Source organism: Schistocerca serialis, chromosome 8 (genome assembly GCF_023864345.2).
Source record: "Schistocerca serialis cubense isolate TAMUIC-IGC-003099 chromosome 8, iqSchSeri2.2, whole genome shotgun sequence".
NCBI lineage: Eukaryota > Metazoa > Arthropoda > Insecta > Orthoptera > Acrididae > Schistocerca > Schistocerca serialis.
In genome coordinates, this window is record NC_064645.1 from 272,370,416 (window position 1) to 272,397,905 (window position 27,490).

Here is a 27,490-nt window from a genome sequence, read left to right on the forward strand (position 1 = left end):
CAATTCCGTGATGTGTCGACTGACGGTACTAAAATAGTTTCCTTTACTTGCTGCTTCATTTCAGTTACTAAGCACATTCACACACCACTGTGCTTGCTGGTCTAGCCTCTTCTTGATTGTATTTTGTAAGATGGTATAAAACTGCACAATTCACCCAAAACCACTGGCTTTTTTTTATTATTTTTTTAGTGAGTTATCATTTTTCATTGTCACAATTTGAGAATTTTGATTTACTGCTGAAAAGAAATCAAGTTGAAAAGCTCAATGAAATAAGAAATACTAGTACACAGAAAAACAAGTACTTTGTGCTTTATAAATGTGAATATATTATAAATGTGAATGTATTATACAGCTCTGAGTAGCTGTAGAAAAGATGGTTCAAAATGTACATAAAAACTGTTTATATTTCAGTTACTGTACATTACAAACATATGAAAAACAAAACACAACCAAAGTCAACATAAAAAAAACACAAGGTTTGTGAATGGCAGTTTCACAAAACATGGAATTGGAGTTGTTCCCAACATATTAAAATTCTTTACAATTATTTAATGACACATTATGATCAGTGATCAGTAGATCTATCTCACTTTGATGGCAGCACACTGACATTTGTCAACACTTTATAGTCCATTTTTGCAAATACGTATTGCAATGACAACATTTATTCAGGAATGATTAATGGGACTTTGTTGTTGTTGTTGTTGTTGTTGTTGTTGATCCTGCTGCTGCTGCTGCTGCTGCTGCTGTAGCAGTTGTGGTTCGTCCTGGATTTGTTTGGGTGGTAGTGGCATTGGCATTTCTAATTCGGTCCTATTAGACAAAGAAGTGGTGCCTTCATTTACCAAGGTGTGCACTGAAGCTGCATCAGTGTGAACAGATGTGATATCAGTGGCTGGCTGCCATGCCATTTCAGGTGTTTCAGGTGTCTCTGGAAATTCAGCAGCCACTGGAAGGTGAGAAGGATAATCTTATTTGTACATGTTAATCACATAATCAAACACTACAAAACACTGTACCAGCATCACTATGCAACACTGTACTAGCACAATCGAGATCATTATTTTCAAAAGCCCTAAAAAATACTAGTCCAGACATTCTTAAAACCTTTAACTAAATGGATAAAAGAGGAAACAGTGGTATAAAAACTGGTGGTTAAGCCCAGTGTTTGAAAGCATAAGGAAACTAAGAAAGGAAAAGGAAAAGAACGAAAATCTCAACCCATACAAATCATGATTATTCTTCCGAACATGAAGCAAAGGAACTGAGGTAATATGATTAAGAAAACATGCATGGTCATACAAGAAATGAGGCAAACATGAAAGGGAAAATGTTTCTGCAGGTCTCATGTGACAGGAAATCCCCATTCCTTTAGTGTCGGGAGAGGAACCAAGTCATTCTAGATTAAAAAGTAAAGGACCAGACAGAAGCGTGACCATGCTGTTCATGTCCCCTCTCTGCAATGACTCCTGCCAACCATACTGCATGTTGAAGTCACCTACAAGTCATTCTTAATTTATTATCATGTCCTATTTAATACATCCACTGCCTTCCAATCTCACCATGATCTTTCCATCTGTGTCCAACTTTTTTTAAAAAAAAAAAAAAATAAATAAATAAATAAATAAATAAATAAATAAATAAATAAATAAATAAATAAATAAATAAATAGATTTACTTACTAGCTTTGTGTCCACATCTACAAGAATATTCTGCACACCACTGACGAGCATGGCAGAGGGGTACTGCCCGTTGCACCTCGTATTAGAGTTTCTCCCATTTGATTCATGTATCATGTGGGAAGAAAGAGCACTTTAATGCCTCTGTGCACACTGTAATTAACCTAATCATGTTTTCAGGGTCACTACAGAAGTGACACATAGGAGTCCCATTAGTCTGACAACACTTTGACCTTTTGTAATGTTGTTCTTCGTATATGTTCTATACCCCGTGTTATGCCTGTACTTATATGGCATGTGTATCACACATTTGAGCAATGTTTTATAACTGATCACATGATCTGCCATCTGCTTTCCACTTTGAAATATTATCAGAATCCGACTGAATTTTTGTGCAGCTTTTTTCAAACAGTAAATTATTGTAAGTATCTGCTTCATCTGTAAAAAGTCTGATGATGTTATTCATTTTCTCTCCCAGGACACTAAGACAAAAACAAGGAGCACTCATTAATGTACCATCTAAGGAATGCTCCAGGGCCCAACAGAATCCCCGTAAGATTCTATACTCAATATGAGCTAGCCTCTCTTTTGAATACAATCAACGGATAGATCCTTTGAACAAAACCCCTCATCCAGTAATTGAAAGAAAGCACAAGCCACACCTGTTTACAAGAAGGGTAGTAGAAGCAACCCACAACTCTTACATCCAGTATCCTTGACGTCAATTTGTTGAAGAATCTTAGAACATATTCCCAGCTCAAACATAATGAGATATCTGAAACAGAATGGCTTCCTCCGTGTCAACCAGCCTGAATTCTGAAAACAATGACTGTGTGAAACCCAACTCTCCCTTCTCTCATACGACATACTGAAAGCTTTGGAACAGGGCAGTGAGGTAGGTGCCATGTTTCTTGAATACTTATTGTCAAATCATATGGAGTATAAGAGAAATTTCTGACTAGATTAAGGTTTGTGTGTGTGTGTGTGTGTGTGTGTGTGTGTGTGTGTGTGTGTGTGTGTGTGTGTAGGACACAGCAGGTTATCTTGGATGGAGAGTCATTGACAGATGTAGAAATAATGTTGAGTCTATCCCAGGGAAATGTGTTGGGACCCTTTCCATTCATGTTGTATATTAATGGATCTTGCAGACAATACTAACAGTAACCTCAAACTTTTGCAGATTACATAGTTATCTATAATGAAGTAATATCCGAAAGAAGCTGCATAAATATTCAGTCAGATCTTGATAAGATTTCAACGTGATGTAAAGATTGGTGACTTGCATTAAATGTTCAGAAATTTAAAACTGTGCACTTCGCAAAACGAAAAAATGCAGTATGTTTTGGCTATATCATGAGTCACAGCTACCATCCGTCAACTCATAGCTGGGTGTAGTGCTTTGTAGAGATATGAAGGGGAATGATCTCATAACGCTCAGTTGTGGTTAAAGCAGGTGATCAGTTTACTCGTAGAATACTAGGGAAGTGCAATTGACTAAACAGAAGATTTATGACAAATCACTCGTGCAACCCATCCAAAAATACTGCCTAAGTGTGTGGGATCTTTAAGAAGTTGGACTAACAGGGGATATTGAATGTATACAGAGAAGAGCAGCATGACTGGTCACAGGTTTCTTTGATGCACAGGAGTGTGCCACAGAGATTCTGACGAAACCAAACTAACAGACACTTGAAGATAGACACCTATCATCAGAAAGCCTTATCACAAAGTTTCAAGAACAGGCTTTAAATTATGACTTTGAGTATACTCCAACCCTCTACAGACCACTATCACTCCCACAGGAATCATGATGACAAGATTAGATTAATTACAGCATGCTCAGAAGCTTTTAAACAATCGTCCTTCCTGCACTCCACACATGAATGGAACAAGAAAAATCCAAATAACTGGTTCAGTGGGCTGTACCCTCTGGCATGCACTTTTTTGTGGAGTATACATGTAGATATAGAATACAAGCAGTAATTTTGAGCTAAACTGTGATGGACCACAATAGAGGCCCATTCTTGATTGAAACAAGAGTATGGTGATGAATGTATTACAGATGTTTAAACAGTTGAAAGAGGGACGAGAAGGGATTGAAGATGGTAACATTTACAGTGACCTTCCATGTCAGCAAAAGGCAGAAACATTTAATATAAAAAGACAGTCAGAAGGGTATTCATATGATTGCTGATATTATAAGAAGAAGCAAAGAAAGAGTTCAGAAAATTTTACACAAACATTTTCACACGAGGAAAATGTTTTAAAAAATAGTCCTCAAGAACCTGCTGCCTGCCATATTGTTTTTGGCTAAGTATGGGATCACTGTGTAGCAACAACCGTCTTAATAACTAGATCTTGCTCTGTGTGAAATTTTTTATGTCACTGAAAGTGAAATCTGCACTGTATGGAACAAGACTTATGATAGTTCAAGGTTTGAAAGAAAAAGTGGCAGAAACCATGAGCAAGCTTTCAGAAAACAATGTCAAACACCGATTTGAGCAATGGGAATTTCAATGAGGGGATTAATTACAGTGGAGTATTTTGAAGAGGCTAACGAAAAAGTTGTGAAGAAGTACAAATAAAGAATGTTGTATCCCTAATCCATATATATATATATATATATATATATATGATGTCTGCTTGTGTCTGTATATGTGTGGATGGATATGTGTGTGTGTGTGTGCGAGTGTATACCCGTCCTTTTTTCCCCCTAAGGTAAGTCTTTCCGCTCCCGGGATTGGAATGACTCCTTACCCTCTCCCTTAAAACCCACTTCCTTTCGTCTTTCCCTCTCCTTCCCTCTTTCCTGATGAGGCAACAGTTTGTTGCAAAAGCTTGAATTTTGTGTGTATGTTTGTGTTTGTTTGTGTGTCTGTCGACCTGCCAGCACTTTCATTTGGTAAGTCACATCATCTTTGTTTTTAGATATATATTTCCTACGTGGAATGTTTCCCTCTACAGCATGCTGCATCCCCCTAAGAGAAATCCTCAAAGCCATAAATTTTAGTTGATTTCCCACACAATTGTACTTTTTGATAATAAGCTTAAGTGTTGCACTGTGTCAAAATTTTTTTTGGAAGTCAATAAATATTGTACTTAACACAATACCTATATCCACAACTTTCAGGATACATGTGAGAAAAGCATGAGTTTGGTTCCACATGACACGTTTTTGAAAGCCATGCTGGATGGCATGGAGGTCATTCTACTTGAGATAACTCACTATGTTTGAGAACAGAATATCTTCTAAAATTCTACAACAGATCGTCAGCAATGATACTGGACAATAGTTTTACGGATCATTTATGCTACCCTTGGCCATAATGTGACAGTTTACTGACACTATCACGCTTTATGCTTTTCTCCTGCTGCACTTTCACATGTCTCTTTCTTACAACCCCTCTCAACTGTGTATTTTATTAAGACATCCTTTTCAACAAAGAACCATTATATGCATCTACTCTGCAAAAGAAGGAAAAATCAGGGTTCAAGTTCCATCGACAATTTGGTAGTTAAAGGCTGAGAAGAAGTTCTGATTGGAGGAGGACGGAAAAGAAAAATGACCCTGTGTTTGAAAGGAGCATTATTAGATTTTTTTTAAATTTAAAGAACACAGTTAAAAGTTTACACATTGATACCCAGAAAGTTAATTGAACACTTCTCCTTCTGAATGAAAGTCCAGCATCTTCACAACTTACCTGTCTCACTTGATACTTGGTTGAACTAAATGATTGGTGGCTACTTGTTTTAGTCTGTATTAGTACTTTTGTAAAGAGTTGCACTGTTCAGAGGGTCTAATGGTTAAAAAGATTTTTGAATTTGCTTTTCTCCCTTGAGCACAAAAACAACCATCTCCACAGTAAAGGAGATACAGAAGGCATGCCCCCTTCACATGCACTCCTGTCACACTTCCCTACTGATCCCTGAATAGCCCCATTCCCACTAAGCCCTTGTAAATTTTTTCACTGATCATTATGGCTACGGCTTTTTGTCTCCTCCTGTTCGTAGAGGTGAGTGGCTACTTTGTTAGTTAGTAGCAGCTATTTTATCTTGTTACATCATTTTAAAAAATCAAACAGAACAACTATGATATGTAGAGAAACTACTGGCCAACAAGTACGAGGGTCACTCCAAAAGAAATGCACAAAATCCATCTTTTATTCTACATGTTTGAAAGTTTTATGGTGTGTAGATACATCCTTTAGGAACAATATTTTCATTTCTCCACATAATTTCCATTCCTCTCAACTGCCTTATGCCATCGTGGAACCAGCGCGGTAAAATTCTGGACCAACCTGTTAGAGCCACTGTTTGGCAGCGTGCACAAGGGAGTCATCATCTTCAAACCTTGTTCCACGAAGAGTGTATTTCAGTTTCCCAAAGAGATGATAGTCACATGGAGCCAGGTCAGGACTGTAAGGCGGCTGTTTCAGTGTTGTCCATCCGCGTTTTGTGATCGCTTCCATGGATTTTTGACTGACATGTGGCCGTGCATTGTCGTGCAACAGCAAAACATCCTGCTTTTGCTGATGTGGTCTAACACTTGAAGTTTCTTCAGTGTCGTCACATATGCATCAGAATTTATGTTGGTTCCACTTGGCATGATGTCCACAAGCAAGAGTCCTTCGGAATCGAGAAACATTGTAGCCATAACTTTTCCAGCAGAAGGTGTGGTTTTGAATTTTTTTTTGTCTTGGGTGAATTTGCATGATGCCACTCCATTGATTGCCTCTTCGTCTCTGGTGAAAAGTGATGGAGCCATGTTTCATCACCTGTCACAATTCTTCTAAGAAATTCATCTCCACCATTCTCATACTGTTCCAAAAGTTCACTGCATACTGTTTTTCTCGTTTCTTTTTGAGACACTGTCAACATCCTGTGAACCCGCTTGGCACAAACCTTTTTTACCGCCTACACTTTCAATATTCTGCAAACACTTCCTTCCCCTATCCCAATGTAGCATGATAATTCATTCACTGTGATGAGTTCGTCAGCAGTCACCAATTCGTTAAATCTCTCTGCACATTGTGTGTGCAGTACGAGGCCTGCCGCTACGAGGAGAATCCTCAATATTGCAGTGCCCGCTTTCATCACGTAACCTGCTTGCCCACCGACTAACTGTACTGCAATCAACACCAGCATCTCCATACACCGTTTTCAACCTCTTGTGGATGTTTCCCACCGTCTCGTTTTCACAGCGCAGGAATTATATGACAGCACGTTGCTTCTGACGAACGCCAAGTGTAGCAGCCAGCTTGAAGACATGCTGTGACAGCGCCACTCACAGGAACAGGTTGAACTAAGTTTGAAAACAAGCGAGAAGGATGTGTCTACACACTGTAAAACTTTCAAACATGCAGAATGAAAATTGCATTTTTACAAAAATAGTGTGCATCTCTTTTGGAGTGACCCTCGTATTAAAAAGGTTATTAATACATTCTTATTATTTGCGAATGATTTAGAAGAGCCATGAAACTTATTGTGTCACTTTTAAGAGCTGCATGAAGGATCCACTACAGTACCACATGGGGACCTTATTTAAGACTCATTTTGAGAACAAAGTGCTTCCTATTACAACAGGGTTGCAGCTGGAAAATACTAAGAAATTACTATTCACAGAACCTTATCCTTATTCCAATTTAGTTTGCTACGGTCAAACAAGGAAACAGGTTTCAAACAGAGGGGACTAGAGAGAAAACTTGTCCACTATCAAAACAGCCTCAACTTGGATACAGAACCTCAGATAAAGAAAGAGACAAGGTTAGTGAGCCGGTAAGTCTCACTATTTATTTTTTTTATTTTTAAATCACCCGCCTTCTCAGTATTCACCACGATGTCAAGATCAAGATCGGACTGGAGTCTCTGGTCGCCACATATCTTTGTGAGTTGGCTTCCCGAGTGCTGTGAGGCAGGAGAACAAGGAAGAAGGGGGGGTTGCGGGTAGTTAGCTCTGGACTGTGCATGAGGACAGATGTAGGTGTTGGAGGCCAAGGCCGCTTGGTCAGTGGGCCCAGCGAAAGCAGTCGGTTGGGGACAGAATGCTGTAGATTTGAGGATCCTAGTGTGGAGGGCCAGTGTTGTCCCGATGGCGATCATCGTATGGTCATTCGAGGGCTGAGCAGTGATTTCTTGGTTCTGCCCTTGGATTCTGATGAATAATTACCGCAGGTTTGGTGTATGAGGTGAACATCAGAATTCTAAGAAGGTGCACACTGGCAGCGTGTATATCAGACTTGTGAGTAATGTAAGCTTTGGTACTGCAGTCTCCAGTTAGAGCGATGCTTGGCAGGAGAGTGTTGAGATCAGCATTGTAATCTATTTAAATGTTTTAAAGTAAATTACTGTTTTGGATCGAAGGTGGATCCAAGTGAGGGACCAAAACATTGCTTGTCTTATTAAGTAACCAACGTTGGCCCCCAGCAAGTTAAACAGTTATTTACAGTTATAATGGGTAATTGACACTCTGGTAGTGTCCATGAGAGAACTTTGGAGATACTGTTAAGTGTCTGTAGTAAGGGAAAGATTGACTGTGGAGCTTTTCAGTTGGACACTTATGAATCGTGGTAATTGCAGTTCACTTCTTATGATATTTTCCAGTTCTACTTGTTGTAGCAAAATCACCAATAGTATCTACATAATTTAGCTTAAGACATCATTCTATGGTTTGGTGTGGCCCTCCCAAGAGTTTAAAGTCCCAAATATTCTCTTACTGTTGATGAGGTTGCTGTGCAACAGTCGTTGATTTGTCTCTTGTCTACCCCCTGCTGTCTGGTGCGGTCCGGTATAGTCGAAGTGTTCATCTACTCCCTCGCCTGTTTTAAGATCTGCGAGCCACATCCACATTGACGTATAATCCCAGTATGCAATTTGTGTAAGTTCATTGCATCCTGTTAACATTTTGTACATTGTGAAAAAATCTTTCCCGTGCCGCAAGTGATCCTGAAGGAGATATGGTGCACAACAGCGCATGACCATGACGAAATCATAACATATGTATTTTAATTTTTTTTTAATGGATGTAACCATTGAGCTCAAGAGTTGATTTCTGCATTTTTTCGATTTATTCTGAAAATAAAAGATCTACATACCTGGTTAATTACAACATTTATGCTTGATTATTTGTCATAATTTGTTGGGTGTAGAATGCATCACATGTAGGGAGGTTTATGGTGTAACGTGTTGAAAAGGAAGTAAAGTATTTTGTGATATGGTGCGCATCATAGAGGCTACGGGGTTTGAGTGTACGTTGATATTAATCAGCTTTTATTGCATTTAAGTTGTTGTTTTAATTAAAATTTTGTGATCAATATTTTATTGCCTTAAGAGTTCATAGGTGATATCTAGGAAAATTTTAGTATTCCATGGGGTGTTAGAACCTTTTATTTAACCTTCAATAATGCATGTGGCATCAGAACCTTTTATTTAACCTTGCATAATGCAATTTGCATTTTTTTCCTTTGCTTAAAAAGGGATTTTGAGTTTTAAGCATCGGAAACTGATTTTGACAGCTGTCCTTTGATCTGTTAAAATAATGCTTCAGAAACTTTCATTAAGAAACTGTATTGAGGATATTACTGTTCATGATAGTGAATGTTCACTTGCTATTTAAAAGCACGTTAATAAAGTTGTAAAACTTTAAAGATAAAAAAAAAGAAACTTTTACTAGAGAAACTGTGCCTGCCCGTACTCACCACAACTTCCACATATTCAAGGTATTGGCCTTTGGGCATTGTCTGTTTTCCCTGGTATCTATCCTAGCTTACGCCAGCCGGGGCCATGTCAGTTAGGAAAAAAATCAGAAGTAACAATAAAAAGCTAACTTCTCCTTTGAAGTTATCAGGTATACAGTTCAAGTATGAAATAGTCACCATCCCCCTCCATCAGATGTTAATTTATTAACAGGTTATGAAATAGTGGTTTTGTAAAAAATATAAGTACAAAAAAAAAAAGAAAAACAGAGGAACACTCACTGGCATTCTGCTGTTTTTGTGGTGGCACCTTGACAGGCACAGCACGGTTATAATGCATTTTTCCAGTTATCCTCAAATAGTTGAGTGGTACAAATCCAGCCTTCTGTCCATCAACAGTAGCTAGAACCCACCCACTCTGCTGTGCATTGGGTGCCTGGAAGTTCATAGGTGCTACAAGAACTCTGTCACCAGCACAGACAGAAAGTTCCTCCTCGTTTGCTGCCTTGAAATCATATTCCGCAACAGCAAGTGTTACAGGCTGCTTACTCTTCTTCCATTCAGCAAGGCTAAAACCTGGATAAGGAAAAGATATGTATTAGCTCCTGCTATAAGTAATCATTCATCCATATATATGTTATGGAGTAAAACATTTTTTGAGCATCAAATACAATTAGAAACTAATTTGTTTTCATGGCATTGAATTCATGTATACTGTTTTAATTTTTCACAAATTAGCATATGAAGTGAGCTCATAATAGAGTTTTCTTACAACTTACACACGGGTACACATCAGTTCAGTGGAACTGCTCAGCAGAGCGAGCATGACCTGTAATTAGCCATACTGTTGCTAGTTGTGCTCTGTGTACATACTGGAATATCTTCTCTGTTGTGTAACAGGTCTTTCCAATTCTCATTTTCACTTTGAAGCATAAGCTACTCTACATGATTTTTCCTAAATGGATCTGTAATAGAAGGTGGTGGAACTGGAGATTAATGTGTATATCTTCAATTCTCTTACTTCTGCCATCGGCCTGGCAGATATTTCAGCAACTTTGATGCTGAAGGCCCAGTCATAAAGGTTACTGTGCATCAAATTTGTGGTACTGGGTGACTCAGTATCAGTCCGTTGATGTAGACCTTAGTAGACTACATAAAAATGTCGGCCAGTGCCACAATTGTATGCTGTGGATACCATCTCATATTGGGATTTATGGTAATGACACGATAGACCATCTCGCCAATATAGGTACTTCAATACAAAAAACGCAACATCAAGCACTATCATCCACCCATGCAAAAAATAATAAAAAAGAGGAGTCAAACATAAATAATATTCAGGTATAAGGTATACTAAACATTTATGTATCAGAGCAGATGTGGTTTGCTATTAATCAATCTCACAGAATGTAATTTAAAGAAAATTTTTATTTATGAGCACCACCTATTACAAATAAGGAAGATTGAAATTTCAACCATTTCTACATCAACCAGCACATCGGTGTCCAACACTATGCTTAATATTTCTTTTATAAATAGAAAAAAGTGCACCACATTTCTTGCCAGGTCCTGTCAAAATTGCACAATAGACATAATCTATCACATCTCATTATCTGACACCCCACCATGCACTATGGTCTCCTGCCAACAAGTACTGAAATCTACATGAGTTTGTTCTCTTATATTCATCCTTGATTCGTAGCCACTTGCTTGCAGTAATGGTGTAAACCTGTACTATGAAACTGCAGAGGAACCATATACTTTGCAATAGCAGTTATCACTAATATGGACTTTCATAATTAAGTGACATGGCAATCATATGAAACTAAAGAGACTCCACCTGAACAGGCTTTGGAAGGCCCAGGCTGACCACCATGTCATCCTCAGCCAACAGCTCCCACTGGATATGGGTATGTAGGAGCATGTGGTCAGCACACCATTCCCCCCTCCATTGTCAGCTGCTACTCATCAATCAAGAAGCACCTCAACTGGCCTTGTGTGGGCTAAGTGCATCCCACTTGCTGGCAGTGGTAAGCAGACCCAGACATCACGCATCCTAGTGCTAGCCAAGCACAACAGTACTTAACTTTGCTGATTGGACGGGAACTGGTGTTACCATTGTGGCAGGCATAAACAATCTGCTCATGTTACGATCACTTGGCTCCAACATAGTGCACTCAGAACCACACAGAACACTGCTCTGACACTTGCAACATATCGAAGGCAGTGAACAGGTGCCATTCATGGACAAATAGAACAGCACCACTTGTGGGCTTGGATAGCGTATGCGTTTATGTTCATGATGCATTTTGCACAGTGTTCCTACATGCTGTGTCTAAAAAGTTCGGTGAATGCTATCTGACAACAAACAAAACAACAAATACAAACAAATGTTTTTATTGCCCTTCAAAATAGTCGCCACCTGCTACAACACACTTTCGACAACGTTCATACAGCTTCAGGAAACTATCAGCAAAGGCCTCCTGTGTAATCGGTCTCAGAACGGCTGTCACACGATCTTTGATGGCATTTATGTCCGCACAACATTCACCTTTCATGGGTGCCTTCGAGTGGAGAAATAGGAAGAAGTCTTCAGGAGCCAGATCAACAGAGTACAGAGGGTGTTCGAGAACATTTACCATCTTCTGCACCAGGAATTGGCACACATGGATCGAACAGTGTGTAGAAGCATTGTCATGGAGCAGAATCCATTTTCCAGTCCTGTGCAGCTCTGGCCAAACCTGCTTGATATGCTGTAGCAATCAATTCAAAACAGACTAGTAAAATGCTGAATTAATGGTTTGGCCTGCAGGACAAATTCCTTGTGGATGATGGCATTGCTGTCAAAGAAGGAGATCAACAGTGTTTTCACCTTGCATTTTGGCAGGCAGCTTTTTCTATTGGTTATGGGGAAGACTGTGAACACCATGACATTGATTTCCGTTTTGATTCCAGATCGAACTGGTATCACCAGGTCTCGTCTCCCACGACGATGGTGTTCAGAAGCAAGGATCCCGGTCATACATAGAAATAAAATCACCAGCAGGAGATGAAGAAGCTTGCACAGGACAGAGTAGCATGGAGAGCTGCATCAAACCAGTCTCAGGACTGAAGACCACAACAACAACAACAGTTTCCATCCATTTTGCTTTCTGCTTGTCAGTGAGCTTGTGCGGCACAAATTGGAGGCAGATTTTACACTTACCCAAATCATCGTAGACAATAGTGTGCTCTGTGTCCTTGCTAATGCCCAATTCCTCCGAAATCAATATGAGAGTCCGTCCCAATATTGTGCTACTATTTGTCGCACCTTCTCAATCTTTTCTGGTGTTCTGCTTGTTGATGGCCAACCTGAACATGGCTCAACTTCAGTTGTTTCCTTCCCTTCATGGAAGTGTTTAAACCATTTGTAAACACATTTTCTGCTCACGGCTTCCCTCCTGTACACCTGCACCAACATTCCATGTGTCTCCGTTACAGTCTTCCCCAGTTTGTAGCAGAACTTTATGTTTACACGTTGCTCCATTGTGCTGTGACACTTCCTCTCACACTGACTGCATTCAACTGGTTGCACTCTAATTACACAACCAGTAACATGCAGTGCACACTGTGTATCGATTCTCCTCAAGTCTCAGAAGACCCCTGTGCATGCACTCACACATGCGCCAAGTTGCCATTCGTACATGACAACATCCAACAAACTTTTTATACATAACACGTATATTTTTGTCCAGCTCCCATAGCTGTATAAGACTACCTTGGCATAAACACCACAATAAACACCACATGAAGTCACAAGTAGTTCATTTTTAAAAATGAACTGGTGTGCCAGACTTCCAGTACTTAAGGGTTGTAACTTTGCAAAATGGTTTCACTTTTCAAACAAGTAACGCCTTTTAAGCGTTTACAAATGACCATTAGATGTGTTACTAAGCTATGACATTACTATCTTTTTAAATTTGTCATCTACTGTTGTTAAAACAATATCAGCTCTGAAATTTGTAAGCAGCTGGTTTAGAGTAGCACTTAAAGAAACTGTCATACAAATTGCAAATTCGAGGCAAGATTTTGTCATACAAAAATTGCAAATTCAAGGCAAGATTTATGAGTATACTGATACAGTGTTACTCTAGCTTACATTTTCATTCTGTTGGTAATGTTTCCAATTTGTTGTTGTTGTTGTGGTCTTCAGTCCTGAGACTGGTTTGATGCAGCTCTCCATGCTACTCTATCCTGTGCAAGCTTTTTCATCTCCCAGTACCTACTGCAACCTACATCCTTCTGAATCTGCTTAGTGTATTCATCTCTTGGTCTCCCTCTACGATTTTTACCCTCCACGCTGCCCTCCAATACTAAATTGGTGATCCCTTGATGCCTCAAAACATGTCCTACCAACCGATCCCTTCTTCTGGTCAAGTTGTGCCACAAACGTCTCTTCTCCCCAATCCTATTCAATACCTCCTCATTAGTTATGTGATCTACCCATCTAATCTTCAACATTCTTCTGTAGCACCACATTTCGAAAGCTTCTATTCTCTTCTTGTCTAAACTATTTATCGTCCATGTTTCACTTCCATACATGGCTACACTCCATACGAATACTTTCAGAAATGACTTCCTGACACTTAAATCAATACTGGATGTTAACAAATTTCTCTTCTTCAGAAACGGTTTCCTTGCCATTGCCAGTCTACATTTTATATCCTCTCTACTTCGACCATCATCAGTTATTTTGCTCCCCAAATAGCAAAACTCCTTTACTACTTTAAGTGCCTCATTTCCTAATCTAATTCCCTCAGCATCACCCGACTTAATTAGACTACATTCCATTATCCTTGTTTTGCTTTTGTTGATGTTCATCTTATATCCTCCTTTCAAGACACTGTCCATTCCATTCAACTGCTCTTCCAAGTCCTTTGCTGTCTCTGACAGAATTACAATGTCATCGGCGAACCTCAAAGTTTTTATTTCTTCTCCATGAATTTTAATACCTACCCCGAATTTTTCTTTTGTTTCCTTTACTGCTTGCTCAATATACAGATTGAACAACATCGGGAAGAGGCTACAACCCTGTCTTACTCCCTTCCCAACCACTGCTTCCCTTTCATGTCCCTCGACTCTTATAACTGCCATCTGGTTTCTGTACAAATTGTAAATAGCCTTTCGCTCCCTGTACTTTACCCCTGCCACCTTCAGACTTTGAAAGAGAGTATTCCAGTCAACATTGTCAAAAGCTTTCTCTAAGTCTACAAATGCTAGAAACGTAGGTTTGCCTTTCCTTAATCTTTCTTCTAAGATAAGTCGTAAGGTCAGTATTGCCTCACGTGTTCCAGTGTTTCTACGGAATCCAAACTGATCTTCCCCGAGGTTGGCTTCTACTAGTTTTTCCATTCGTCTGTAAAGAATTCGTGTTAGTATTTTGCAGCTGTGACTTATTAAACTGATAGTTCGGTAATTTTCACATCTGTCGACACCTGCTTTCTTTGGGATTGGAATTATTATATTCTTCTTGAAGTCTGAGGGTATTTCGCCAGATTCATACATCTTGCTCACCAGATGGTAGAGTTTTGTCAGGACTGGCTCTCCCACGGCCGTCAGTAGTTCCAATGGAATATTGTCTACTCCGGGGGCCTTGTTACGACTCAGGTCTTTCAGTGCTCTGTCAAACTCTTCACGCAGTATCGTATCTCCCATTTCATCTTCATCTACATCCTCTTCCATTTCCATAATATTGTCCTCAAGTACATCGCCCTTGTATAGACCCTCTATATACTCCTTCCACCTTTCTGCTTTCCCTTCTTTGCTTAGAACTGGGTTTCCATCTGAGCTCTTGATATTCATACAAGTCGTTCTCTTATCTCCAAAGGTCTCTTTAATTTTCCTGTAGGCGGTATCTATCTTACCCCTAGTGAGATAGGCCTCTACATCCTTACATTTGTCCTCTAGCCATCCCTGCTTAGCCATTTTGCACTTCCTGTCGATCTCATTTTTGAGACATTTGTATTCCTTTTTGCCTGTTTCACTTACTGCATTTTTATATTTTCTCCTTTCATCAATTAAATTCAATATTTCTTCTGTTACCCAAGGATTTCTACTAGCCCTCGTCTTTTTACCTACTTGATCCTCTGCTGCCTTCACTACTTCATCCCTCAAAGCTAGCCATTCTTCTTCTACTGTATTTATTTCCCCCATTCCTGTCAATTGCTCCCTTATGCTCTCCCTGAATCTCTGTACAACCTCTGGTTCTTTTGGTTTATCCAGGTCCCATCTCCTTAAATTCCCACCTTTTTGCAGTTTCTTCAGTTTTAATCTACAGGTCATAACCAATAGATTGTGGTCAGAGTCCACATCTGCCCCTGGAAATGTCTTACAATTTAAAACCTGGTTCCTAAATCTCTGTCTTACCATTATATAATCTATCTGATACCTTTTAGTATCTCCAGGGTTCTTCCATGTATACAACCTTCTTTCATGATTCTTAAACCAAGTGTTAGTTATTATTATGTTGTGCTCTGTGCAAAATTCGACCAGGCGGCTTCCTCTTTCATTTCTGTCCCCCAATCCATATTCACCTACTACGTTTCCTTCTCTCCCTGTTCCTACACTCGAATTCCAGTCACCCATGACTATTAAATTTTCGTCTCCCTTCACAATCTGAATAATTTCTTTTATTTCATCATACATTTCTTCAATTTCTTCGTCATCTGCAGAGCTAGTTGGCATATAAACTTGTACTACTGTAGTAGGTGTGGGCTTCGTATCTATCTTGGCCACAATAATGCGTTCACTATGCTGTTTGTAGTAGCTTACCCGCATTCCTATTTTCCTATTCATTATTAAACCTACTCCTGCGTTACCCCTATTTGATTTTGTGTTTATAACCCTGTAGTCACCTGACCAGAAGTCTTGTTCCTCCTGCCACCGAACTTCACTAATTCCCACTATATCTAACTTCAACCTATCCATTTCCCTTTTTAAATTTTCTAACCTACCTGCCCGATTAAGGGATCTGACATTCCACGCTCCGATCCGTAGAATGCCAGTTTTCTTTCTCCTGATAACGACGTCCTCCTGAGTAGTTCCCGCCCGGAGATCCGAATGGGGGACTATTTTACCTCCGGAATATTTTACCCAAGAGGACGCCATCATCATGTAATCATACAGTAAAGCTGCATGCCCTCGGGAAAAATTACGGCTGTAGTTTCCCCTTGCTTTCAGCCGTTCGCAGTACCAGCACAGCAAGGCCGTTTTGGTTATTGTTACAAGGCCAGATCAGTCAATCATCCAGACTGTTGCCCTTGCAACTACTGAAAAGGCTGCTGCCCCTCTTCAGGAACCACACGTTTGTCTGGCCTCTCAACAGATACCCCTCCGTTGTGGTTGCACCTACGGTACAGCTATCTGTATCGCTGAGGCACGCAAGCCTCCCCACCAACGGCAAGGTCCATGGTTCATTGGGGGGGGGGGGGTTCTAATTTAATTAGTGAAAACACTGCTTGGTGTGGTGAACAGTTAATGTCAAACATAAATTCTCTATTCAATCCCAATCCAGTCCAGCAAGAAATTAAGAAACCTGTAGGAGAATTCCCAGTATGTTTTAAGAGCTCAAATAATATTTTACATTTGCTTTATTTCTGAGTCCAGCAGGAGTGATCAAACAGCAGATATTCAGACCTTTCTGGATAAAACTAATAATTGCTGCATACTGATCTAACTTGGTATTCTCTCTGTTATACGCTTTTGGTGACCTTTAATTCAATTTGCAACTGGTTCTGTCTCCAGTCTTGCTGAAACTGAGCTGGTATTTTCAATGATCTCACAGCCCATCTGTCGCTGTACCTTAAACCTTTGAATGTCAAGGTAACGCTCAAAGTGCCGATGCCAGGACTGTTAAAGTGCTGATTCTTTGGTACTCTGTTTACTTTCATTCAGTTTATAAAATTCAATGCTATGTAGCAACAAGCTTGGTATTGATGTTCAATGTTTAGATTTACATGTACACTGATAGTTATCAGCTTTAGAGCATCGCTGAAGTGAAATATCGACAATCGATAATGCTGTTACTATGCTGTTTGTCTGTTGGTGTTGTGATTTGTAATACTCATTTACATTTTGTCATTTCATCTGATGTTGTTGTCTTTGTGCATTGTTGTTGTTTAACATTATTTCTGAGCTACTTTTCTTTGTGTTAATGTTTGAATTTTTTTATTTAATTTGCTTTTGTGACTTTTTTATGAAAATGTGTCCAACAATTAAATTTGTGTGTTACTGGAAAACACTATTAATACAGAGTATTTTGGTGAAAGCAGTTGCAGTTTGCTGATACACTGATTGAAAGTGAAGGCAGAATGGAAAAAACACAGTAACAGTACGTTCAAACGATTGCACCTGAAACACTACAGCTGTTACCACAACCATATCATGAGGTGCCTGGACCACAGCATTCGCCACTAGTGGAATCTTCGGCAAGAGAATATTTCAATTTGGTTCTCACTGCAGCATTAAAAGAAAAAAAAAATACTGCCGCCAAAACAAAAACAATTGCTCAGTTAGCCAATTTTTATCCAAACATGCTGCTACTTTGTCCAGCCCATACAAAAAAGTGGTTGTATGTCACAATAGCTGAGGTAAGAAGTTTTATAGCAGGCTTACTGAATTGGGACTTAACAAAAGACCTACATTTTTATACTGAAGTACAAAAACATCTAAGGTCTTTCCACAGTTTGGCAAAACATATTCTGTTACAAAAAACAAATGTCAGATGACACAGAACTGCATACATCCAACAGACTAATGTACTGTATAATTATTATAATTATTCTCCATTTCATTTTTTTACGTCGTTTATTCACAAATTTGCATAAATTTTGTGAACATTAGTGAGCTTTCTTGAAATCAAGAGTACTGTTAATTATATGGACACAAAATCAAATTTATATTATGTTTTAAAATAATTTTTATTTCTTCACTTATAAACAATTTAACAAGAAGAAGTGTGACAATCTGCAAACTAAAGCGATAAAGTATGACAATCTGGGTATGTCATAATAAACTACCTACTTTTGTGGGTAGGTGGTATTTTTTCATATTTTTAACCTGAGTGCAGTATGATATATGGCAGTTTAAATAGAACACTGTTTGGAATATAAAAACAAATGACATTTTTAGCATTCATCACTCATGCTCAAAATGGCTGACTGCAAAAGGGTTAAAACTACCTACTGGGAGCCAGAATAGTAACACCAGTAAAATAGCAAAGATTCCACAAACGTACTCTAGCAGTCTTTCAAAATTGATGATGATATAAAACCTACTTTAATAGGGAAAGCAGAAGGGACCCTGACTCCAGGAACTACAATTTTGTTTTTCTGAACTGTTGGAATGGGGAAGAGGCAATGATATAAATCTGAAAAGAACCAAAACTCTACAAGACGTAGCATGCATGTCACGAGCCCACTGACACTGTGAGGTAACCTTTACCAGTGAGGCAGGCTCTCACCACATATTACGCTCCAGCCCATTCCTTGGATTCTGGCAGCTGGTATATCGCTTTTGGCCCAACTAGATGAGCCAGGGATGGCTTTGGAAGTAAGTCTGAGAAATACGTTGCACTATTCAGTACTTCATATTAAAGTGTGAGTAACATCTTCTTACATATACATGCGCAAAGTCTTATAGAAACCCTACAAAGTAATGGCAGTAAATCAAGTGACCAACTGAGAGTCTGTTGCTTGACTTCAGTACTACAACTGGCTATTGCTGTCTCTGCATAATGGAGAGGCTGATCCTGAAACAAAGAGTTTTTGACAGTAGGCCTATCCTAATACTGATGGTTCAAAAAAAGCCACAACGTTGCTATACATTGCACACATACCTATCAGAAGTTATAGTTTATTGGAAAAAGTTCAGTCCAGTGATTCACATCGCACTAAATGCATGCAGCACTGCTATGTCCCTCCCCCCTCCCCCCCCCTCCACATCATGCAGAGGCTCTTGAAGTAAATGACTAGGATTTCGAAGTAAATGACTAAATGACTAGGATTTTTCAGAATTTCAACATAAATTGTTCTGCAAAATAACTTACCTCAATAAATGCAGCAATGATTCACCAGGACAAGGAGTTTGGCGAGGATGGTAGGGGACTGGGAATTTCAGGATTAACTCTCTCTCTCTCTCTCTCTCTCTCTCTCTCTCTCTCTCTCTCTCTCTCTCTCTCAAGCATACACGGCAACAGCCAGTTGCAGTACTGGCTTTGAGTAACAGAATCTGAACTGGTCCGTCGCTGCACTTCCGTTACTTTGTAAGATTTCAGTTTGAGCACGCCAAAATAATTTTATCAGGCTTGTTTCCAAGGCTACTCTTAACTCTTCTAGTTCTCCTGAAACTGATATACTACCTATCAGTGTCTGAGAATAGCTGATCATGTACAATGCCAGACACAACAGTTGTGTAGTTGTGTCATACGTGAAACACTGTATTTAAAAATATTGAGTAATTAGATGTAAGAGACACTCCTAAAACATTTTCAGGGTATGCTACTTAGACATATCACAGTTATAGAACTACTTTTATTTCAGTATTACCTGAACCAACAGATTCATTCAGTGTACTAAGCAGCTTCCACATCAAATAAGGGCCACTAAGCATAATGCCCATGAGAACAAGAACAGGCCAAGAAAATCGCGACTGGCCAGCAGCTGCTTCCTGTTGCTCTTCTGCCCTCGATGCAGCTTGGAGCCATATATCATCTTGACTAGGATCACACTTCAGCACACCTGGAACATCACTCATCTGTAACATTACAGCACTAAGCCTTATCTTTCTATAGGAAAATATTATTTTGTGCAATGATTAATAAGTATTAAGCTATATATGTGGCTGTAACAACTGAATTTTCAAAGGTTTGAAAAATAATGTGTCAAATACATACCTAATAAATAGAGGCATTTTTTATAAAGCCATTGTAGTGTGCGAAAAATTGTGAAAGCTGAGAATAGTTGACTAAAAACAGAACGTAGCCTCCCCATATTTTCTGCAACACTAAGTACAGCCCTGAATGAATTGTGTATTGCACCAAATGTTGATTCCAACATGAAAGTTACAGAACTGAATGCCTGGACCAAAGATTCTATAGACTGGAAAGCAGGCCGTGTACTTTCTTCTGCCACGCGTATGAACCTAAAAAAAAAAAATAGGAGCATGTATTAGAAAATTAACAAATGTGAAATGCAAAAACCTTTTTTCCTACTTACAAACATAAAAATATAGCAAACAGAACTACATACGAAATACAAAATGTAGAACTGACCTGCTTTCCAATTCTGGTCTTTGTAGGTATCCTCCATACCTATTCATACCAACACCATATCCTCCATAACCATATCCACCTCCGTAACCCCCATATCCCGAGTAGCCACCATAACCACCATAACCTCCATAGCTTCCATAGCCGGATAATCCAGAGTATCCTCCATATGAACCATAGGATGGATATGTACTTGACGTCATTGGTGCATAAGTTGATTGCCTATATGTGCGAGATGGAACAGGTGGAGGTTGTTGCTGCACATTTCTTGTAGGCAAATTAGATGGTATAGATGTAGAAGGTACTGGAGCCCTGCTGTTGTGAAAAGAGATTTATCATTAATACTTACATGAACTGAATTTACAAGCATAGAAGTTTGTTGCAGTTAACAGAATATATTAAGAGGAAAACTTTTAAAGTAGAAAAAAAAACTCTGTGTTTACTAACATTCTACTGCACACGTTATGTTCCCATGATTATGCCATTCTCACAGTGGTTCAAATCTCTCGAGCATGTTCTTCCTACGTGATTCCATTCAACAAAAAATAACAATGGAATGTGAATTTAAAAATATGTTTATGGTTACTTAAAACTTTTTGTGCTTCCTTTAACTGAATAATGCAACTTCCCCCTTTTAGATGTAAAAGAGGACCTGATGGCCTTAAACTTGGCAAGTTAAATAAATCAGTAAATAAATAAACATTAAATTTAAATTGGTGGCTACTCAACTCTGATGAATCTCTCTCCACAGAAGTGAACAAAATAAGTTTTAGTTTGTAAATTGAGTTGTTCAATGAAACCTAATTGAGCACCTGAGGTGCATTATCATTTTGGTAAAGTTATCTTACTGTATCTAAAATACAGCTACAAAAATGAATTATTTAGATGTCAGTAGCAAAAAGTTTCTGAAATTGCTAGCCTGGTGTAACCATTGGTATGATCTATGTCAAGTGCATAATTAACGTGTTTATCGTAGCTGCCAAACAATGTATAATTTCTACACACTTTTACAAAAGGCACACATGACTGCTTTTGCAATAAAGCTGTACTTCAACAAAAGAAAACCACGAAGCTTCAACCCATCCTCAACTGTAAAAATGTGACACTTCCATACAGTAAGGAGTTCCCAGTTTTAATAAACTAGTTTTGTTCATAATTTGTATCAATGAATTACCACACCGAAAATATGTCTAGTCTTGTACTGTAGACAGATGTATAGCTTGTGGTCATTATTGTTCACTACTTCGGTGAGATGCTGAAACTCCATAATGATTGTTTGTCAGACGCCTTCCTCCACATTCACAACACCAGCTGACATCCTACTACAAAATAAGCAACTGTTAGCAGTGGATACATGATGCAAGTGGGTTGCATGAGGTAGTTTGGTGCAGCAGTTAGAACAATATCTACTGTTGCGTCAGCTGCTTTGAGTTTTCTCCCAAGTCATTCCTGATTAAGTTACTTTTCACTAATTTATCTCAATCATAGTATTAATGGGAGGCAATTTGAAACACTGAATTCTTCTACATCTACATTTATACTCTGTGAAGCACTGAGGTGCATGGCAGGGGGTACATCCCATTGCACCAGTTATTATGGGTTTCTTCCTGTTCCATTCACATATGAATCGCCGGAAGAATGATTGTTTGGATGTCTCTGTGCATGCAGTAATTAGCCTAATCTTATCTTCAAGACCTCTATGTGAATGATACATAGGGGGGTTGTAGTATATTCCTGGAGTAATCATTTAAAGCCAGTTCTTGAAGCTTTGGTAATAGATTTTCTCAGGATAGTTTACGCATATCTTCTTAGTCTCACTATTCTACAGTAGAAGGGTTACAGTGTGAATATTCAAACCCTTCTTCCTGCTTATGAAATGGAGCAAATTGGATCGTTCTCTTTGCATTTGATGTTGATGTGGTCTACAGTGGGATTCTCAAGGCACCATTACTTCACAAACAGTTCCTCAGAAAACCCCACAAGGTTTTTTTTCACTATTTTTCGCCATTACAAAATCCAGCAGAGGATTTCAAGACTGCCACGCATAGCAAATGGCTAAATTTTTTACAGTATGTTCCCAAGATCCTGATCTCGAACAACCTTGAAAATTTTCGTGATATCTGTATCAGTTTTCAAGATACAGAGGGTCAACGTTACTCTATTTATAAACGTAAAATCTGATAGGAGGCGAAATCTAAACAATAAATATTCACAGCAAGTTGCTAAAATTGTGACAGTATTTTATTTACGCATTCACCTCGAAAAGGCATCTCCTTGTCTGGAAAAATTTTCATCCGTTACTGAGAAGCGCTCCAAAACCCAGCCGCAGTTACCAAGATGACTACGCACAGTAAAAGGCTGCAATTTTCACGATGTATTTTTAAAATCCCAATCTCTAACAACCTTCCAAATTTTCTTCGTATCTTTATCTGTTTCCAAGATGCACATGTTCCAAGTTATCTTACTTGTACATATAAAACACACACGTAAAATCAAGTGTCAGGAAGAAACTTGGTTTATAAAGCAACATAGCACAGAGAAATATGCTCTAAAGTGTCTCCATTATCATCTGAGAAAACCATGCTGTAGTACCGACACGTGAGACTCCACCCCTACCCCACATAAAATCCAGTTTGAGGTGTAAAATTAGTTTTATGTTATTCTGCAGCAGGGAACCAGCAAAAAAGGGTCCTATCGGAGTACAAAAAATGCGGGTATGTTCCCAGTTATTTAAAAGACTAACCACAAATTGGGGTACCAGGACAGAACAAATGGGACTGTGGCTGTGACTAGGTGTCAATGACAGAGAAACAAAGAGATAATGACAATGAGTTGGGCTGGATGTGTGAGTGAGAAAGGGCAACAGAGAGTAGATAGGTATGAGCGATTTACAGCGATGGACTAGTGGATTTTATTGCAGATCTAGATTTCAGCTAAAAGGGTAGCTATCATCAGTGCGTTACAGGTAGTCATGTAGACACAGTGTAGTTATAACGACAACTTTTTTTGTTTTTGTTTCCTATGGGCCCAAATTGCCAAGGTCATCGGTCCCTAGACTTCCACACTACTTAAAACAACTTACACTAAGGACAACATACACACACATGCCCGAGGGCGGACTCGAACCTCCGATGGGGAGAGCCGCGCGAACCTTGGCAAGATGACTAAGATAGCGCGGTTACGCCGCGCAGCACGACACACATTACGAAATAACTTCGGCATGTACATGCATGAATCAGTCTGACTGATGCTGAGTCTACATGACTACCTGCAAACCACTGACAATGGCTGCGCTGTTAGCTGAAATCTAGATCTGCAATAAAATACAGATGACATTACGACCAAGGCTGACGTTCTTTCTTTCCTGGATTACGTCGCGGTCATTGGGCAAATCATTCCAATAGAATCGAACCTGATGACCTTTAGTAATGTTACATCTCAAGTATAACAATCACGGGTGAACCAAGAATGAGTGCCGAAATTGAAGGAAGATCGGAAAGTCTTTCACTCCAATAAACAGGCTACAAAGAAAACATCAGAGCGTGTATTATTTGTGGATAACATTCAAACGACACAGAGAAGGAGCTAATCGTGCGACGAGCAAAATGTGTGTCCACACCAAACGCGCAGCAATGCGGCGAAGGATCGATGTCGATAGTCAAATGCTCCAAACTACATGGAGTGCCGGCCCACACAGGAACAGTCGGCACTTCAAATGGAGTGGTTGCTTGGTTACTGAGTCTAGAATGTGTGAGGTGATATTTAACACGCTGACCGCCGCGAGTCCGCCGTCGGACGCAGCAGAGATCCAAGCCTGGCGCCATGTGCCCGACAGCGACCACACGCGACACCATGTTCAGAAAAGTATATAGTGCAGAACATGTATTAATTTCTATTACTAGAGTGATCTGATGTGGGTATACAGAAAATCGGGTACAATATATTGTCCAACGTTATAACTGTTTTTTGTGGCGTGTAGACTCAGCATCAGTCAGACTGATTCATGCATATACATGCCGAAGTTATTTCGTAATGTGTGTCGTGCTGCGCGGCGTAACCGCGCTATCTTAGCCATCTTGCCAAGGTTCGCGCGGCTCTCCCCATCGGAGGTTCGAGTCCGCCCTCGGGCATGTGTGTGTATGTTGTCCTTAGTGTAAGTTGTTTTAAGTAGTGTGGAAGTCTAGGGACCGATGACCTTGGCAATTTGGGCCCATAGGAAACAAAAACAAACAAAAAGTTGTCGTTATAACTACACTGTGTCTACGTGACTACCTGTAACGCACTGATGATAGCTACCCCTTTAGCTGAAATCTAGATCTGCAATAAAATCCACTAGTCCATCGCTGTAAATCGCTCATACTTATCTACTCTCTGTTGCCCTTTCTCACTCACACATCCAGCCCAACTCATTGTCACTATCTCTTTGTTTCTCTGTCATTGACACCTAGTCACAGCCACAGTCCCATTTGTTCTGTCCTGGTACCCCAATTTGTGGTTAGTCTTTTAAATAACTGGGAACATACCCGCATTTTTTTGTACTCCGATAGGACCCTTTTTTGCTGGTTCCCTGCTGCAGAATAACATAAAACTAATTTTACACCTCAAACTGAATTTTATGTGGGGTAGGGGTGGAGTCTCACGTGTCGGTACTACAGCATGGTTTTCTCAGATGATAATGGAGACACTTTAGAGCATATTTCTCTGTGCTATGTTGCTTTATAAATCAAGTTACTTCCTGACACTGGATTTTACGTGTGTGTTTTATATGTACAAGTAAGATAACTTGGAACATGTGCGTCTTGGAAAGAGATAAAGATATGAAGAAAATTTGGAAGGTTGTTAGAGATTGGGATCTTAAAAATACATCGTGAAAATTGCAGCCTTTTACTGTGCGTAGTCATCTTGGTAACTGCGGCTGGGTTTTGGAGTGCTTCTCAGTAACGGATGAAAATTTTTCCAGACAAGGAGATGCCTTTTCGAGGTGAATGCGTAAATAAAATACTTTCACAATTTTAGCAATTTGCTGTCAATATTTATTGTTTAGATTTCGCCTCCTATCAGATTTTACGTTTATAAATAGAGTAACTTTGACCCTCTGTATCTTGAAAACTGATACAGATATCACGAAAATTTTCAAGGTTGTTCGAGATCAGGATCTTGGGAACATACTGTAAAAAATTTAGCCATTTGCTATGCGTGGCAGTCTTGAAATCCTCTGCTGGATTTTGTAATGGCGAAAAATAGTGAAAAAAAAACTTGTGGGGTTTTCTGAAGAACTGTTTGTGAAGTACTGGTGCCTTGAGAATCCCACTGTAGACCACATCAACATCAAATGCAAAGAGAACGATCCAATTTGCTCCATTTCATAAGCAGAAAGAAGGGTTTGAATATTCACACTGTAACCCTCTACTGTAGAATAGTGAGACTAAGAAGATAGGCGTAAACTATCCTGAGAAAATCTATTACCAAAGCTTCAAGAACTGGCTTTAAATGATTACTCCAGGAATATACTACAACCCCCCTATGTATCATTCACATAGAGGTCTTGAAGATAAGATTAGACTAATTACTGCATGCACAGAGACATCCAAACAATCATTCTTCGGGCGATTCATATGTGAATGGAACAGGAAGAAACCCATAATAACTGGTACAATGGGATGTACCCCCTGCCATGCACCTCAGTGCTTCACAGAGTATAAATGTAGATGTAGAAGAATTCAGTGTTTCAAATTGCCTCCCATTAATACTATGATTGAGATAAATTAGTGAAAAGTAACTTAATCAGGAATGACTTGGGAGAAAACTCAAAGCAGCTGACGCAACAGTAGATATTGTTCTAACTGCTGCACCAAACTACCTCATGCAACCCACTTGCATCATGTATCCACTGCTAACAGTTGCTTATTTTGTAGTAGGATGTCAGCTGGTGTTGTGAATGTGGAGGAAGGCGCCTGACAAACCATCATTTACGGAGTTTCAGCATCTCAAAGTAGTGAACAATAATGACCACGAGCTATACATCTGTCTACAGTACAATTCTAATTTATTTAAAAGGATGTTGTGGTTCACACAATCAAATGCCTTAGACAAATCACAGAAAATACCTGCTGCTTGTAATTTGTTATTTAATGAATTAAGTACATTTTCACTGTAGGTGTAAATAGCCTTCTCGATATCAGAAATCCAAACTGTGTTCTTTATAATATGTTATTTGTGGTCAAATGGTTGAGAAGCTGCCTGTACATTACTTTTTCTAAAATTTTTGAGAATGCTGGCAAAAGTGAAATCGGTCTGTAGTTTAGAGCCCAGTCACTGGAACTGAAACTGAAACTAGAAGTAGCATAGCAAAAGCAGAAAAGCTCAACTCCCTTCTCAAACGCAAAGGAAAATCCAGGAGAATTACCCCAATTTAATCCTCGTACCACTGAAAAGATGAGGGAAATAAGTTTAAGTGTCAGTGGTGTTGAAAAACAGCTGAAATCGTTAAAACTGAACAAATCTCCAGGGGCCGATGGAATCCTTACTAACGAATTTGGGGCTGAGTTATTTACTATAATCTATCGTAATTCCTCAACTAAAAACTCGTGTCCAGTAGTTGGAAGAAAGCACAGGTCACACGCGTTACAAGAATAGCGGAAGTGATTCACACAACTACTGTCCAATATCGTTGACAGCGATTTATTGTAAAATCTTGCATATTCTGAGCTCGAACATAATGATGTACCTCAAAGATTATGACCTCTACCATGTTAAGATGTGTGAATTTTGAAGACATCTATCATATGAAACCCAACTCTCACTTTTTTCATACA

At 39.2% G+C, this 27,490-nt stretch overlaps 1 protein-coding gene across 3 annotated transcripts in view; it reads right to left on the minus strand.

Annotated features, from left to right (window-relative positions):
• Positions 1–371: 371 nt before the first annotated feature.
• Positions 372–27,490, minus strand: part of LOC126416378 (probable peroxisomal membrane protein PEX13) — a 103,764-nt gene continuing 76,645 nt past the window's right edge. For 2 of the 3 annotated variants that reach the window (XM_050084057.1, XM_050084056.1), the window contains 5 exons: positions 20,679–20,990; positions 20,301–20,548; positions 19,954–20,145; positions 9,653–9,946; positions 372–949 (listed from right to left, as the gene is read on the minus strand). In XM_050084057.1, the coding sequence (XP_049940014.1) occupies positions 669–949; positions 9,653–9,946; positions 19,954–20,145; positions 20,301–20,548; positions 20,679–20,990 (1,327 nt within the window). In that variant the 3' untranslated portion in view covers positions 372–668. The remainder of the gene's footprint in view (positions 950–9,652; positions 9,947–19,953; positions 20,146–20,300; positions 20,549–20,678; positions 20,991–27,490) is intronic. The other variant, XM_050084058.1, reaches the window with a different exon arrangement.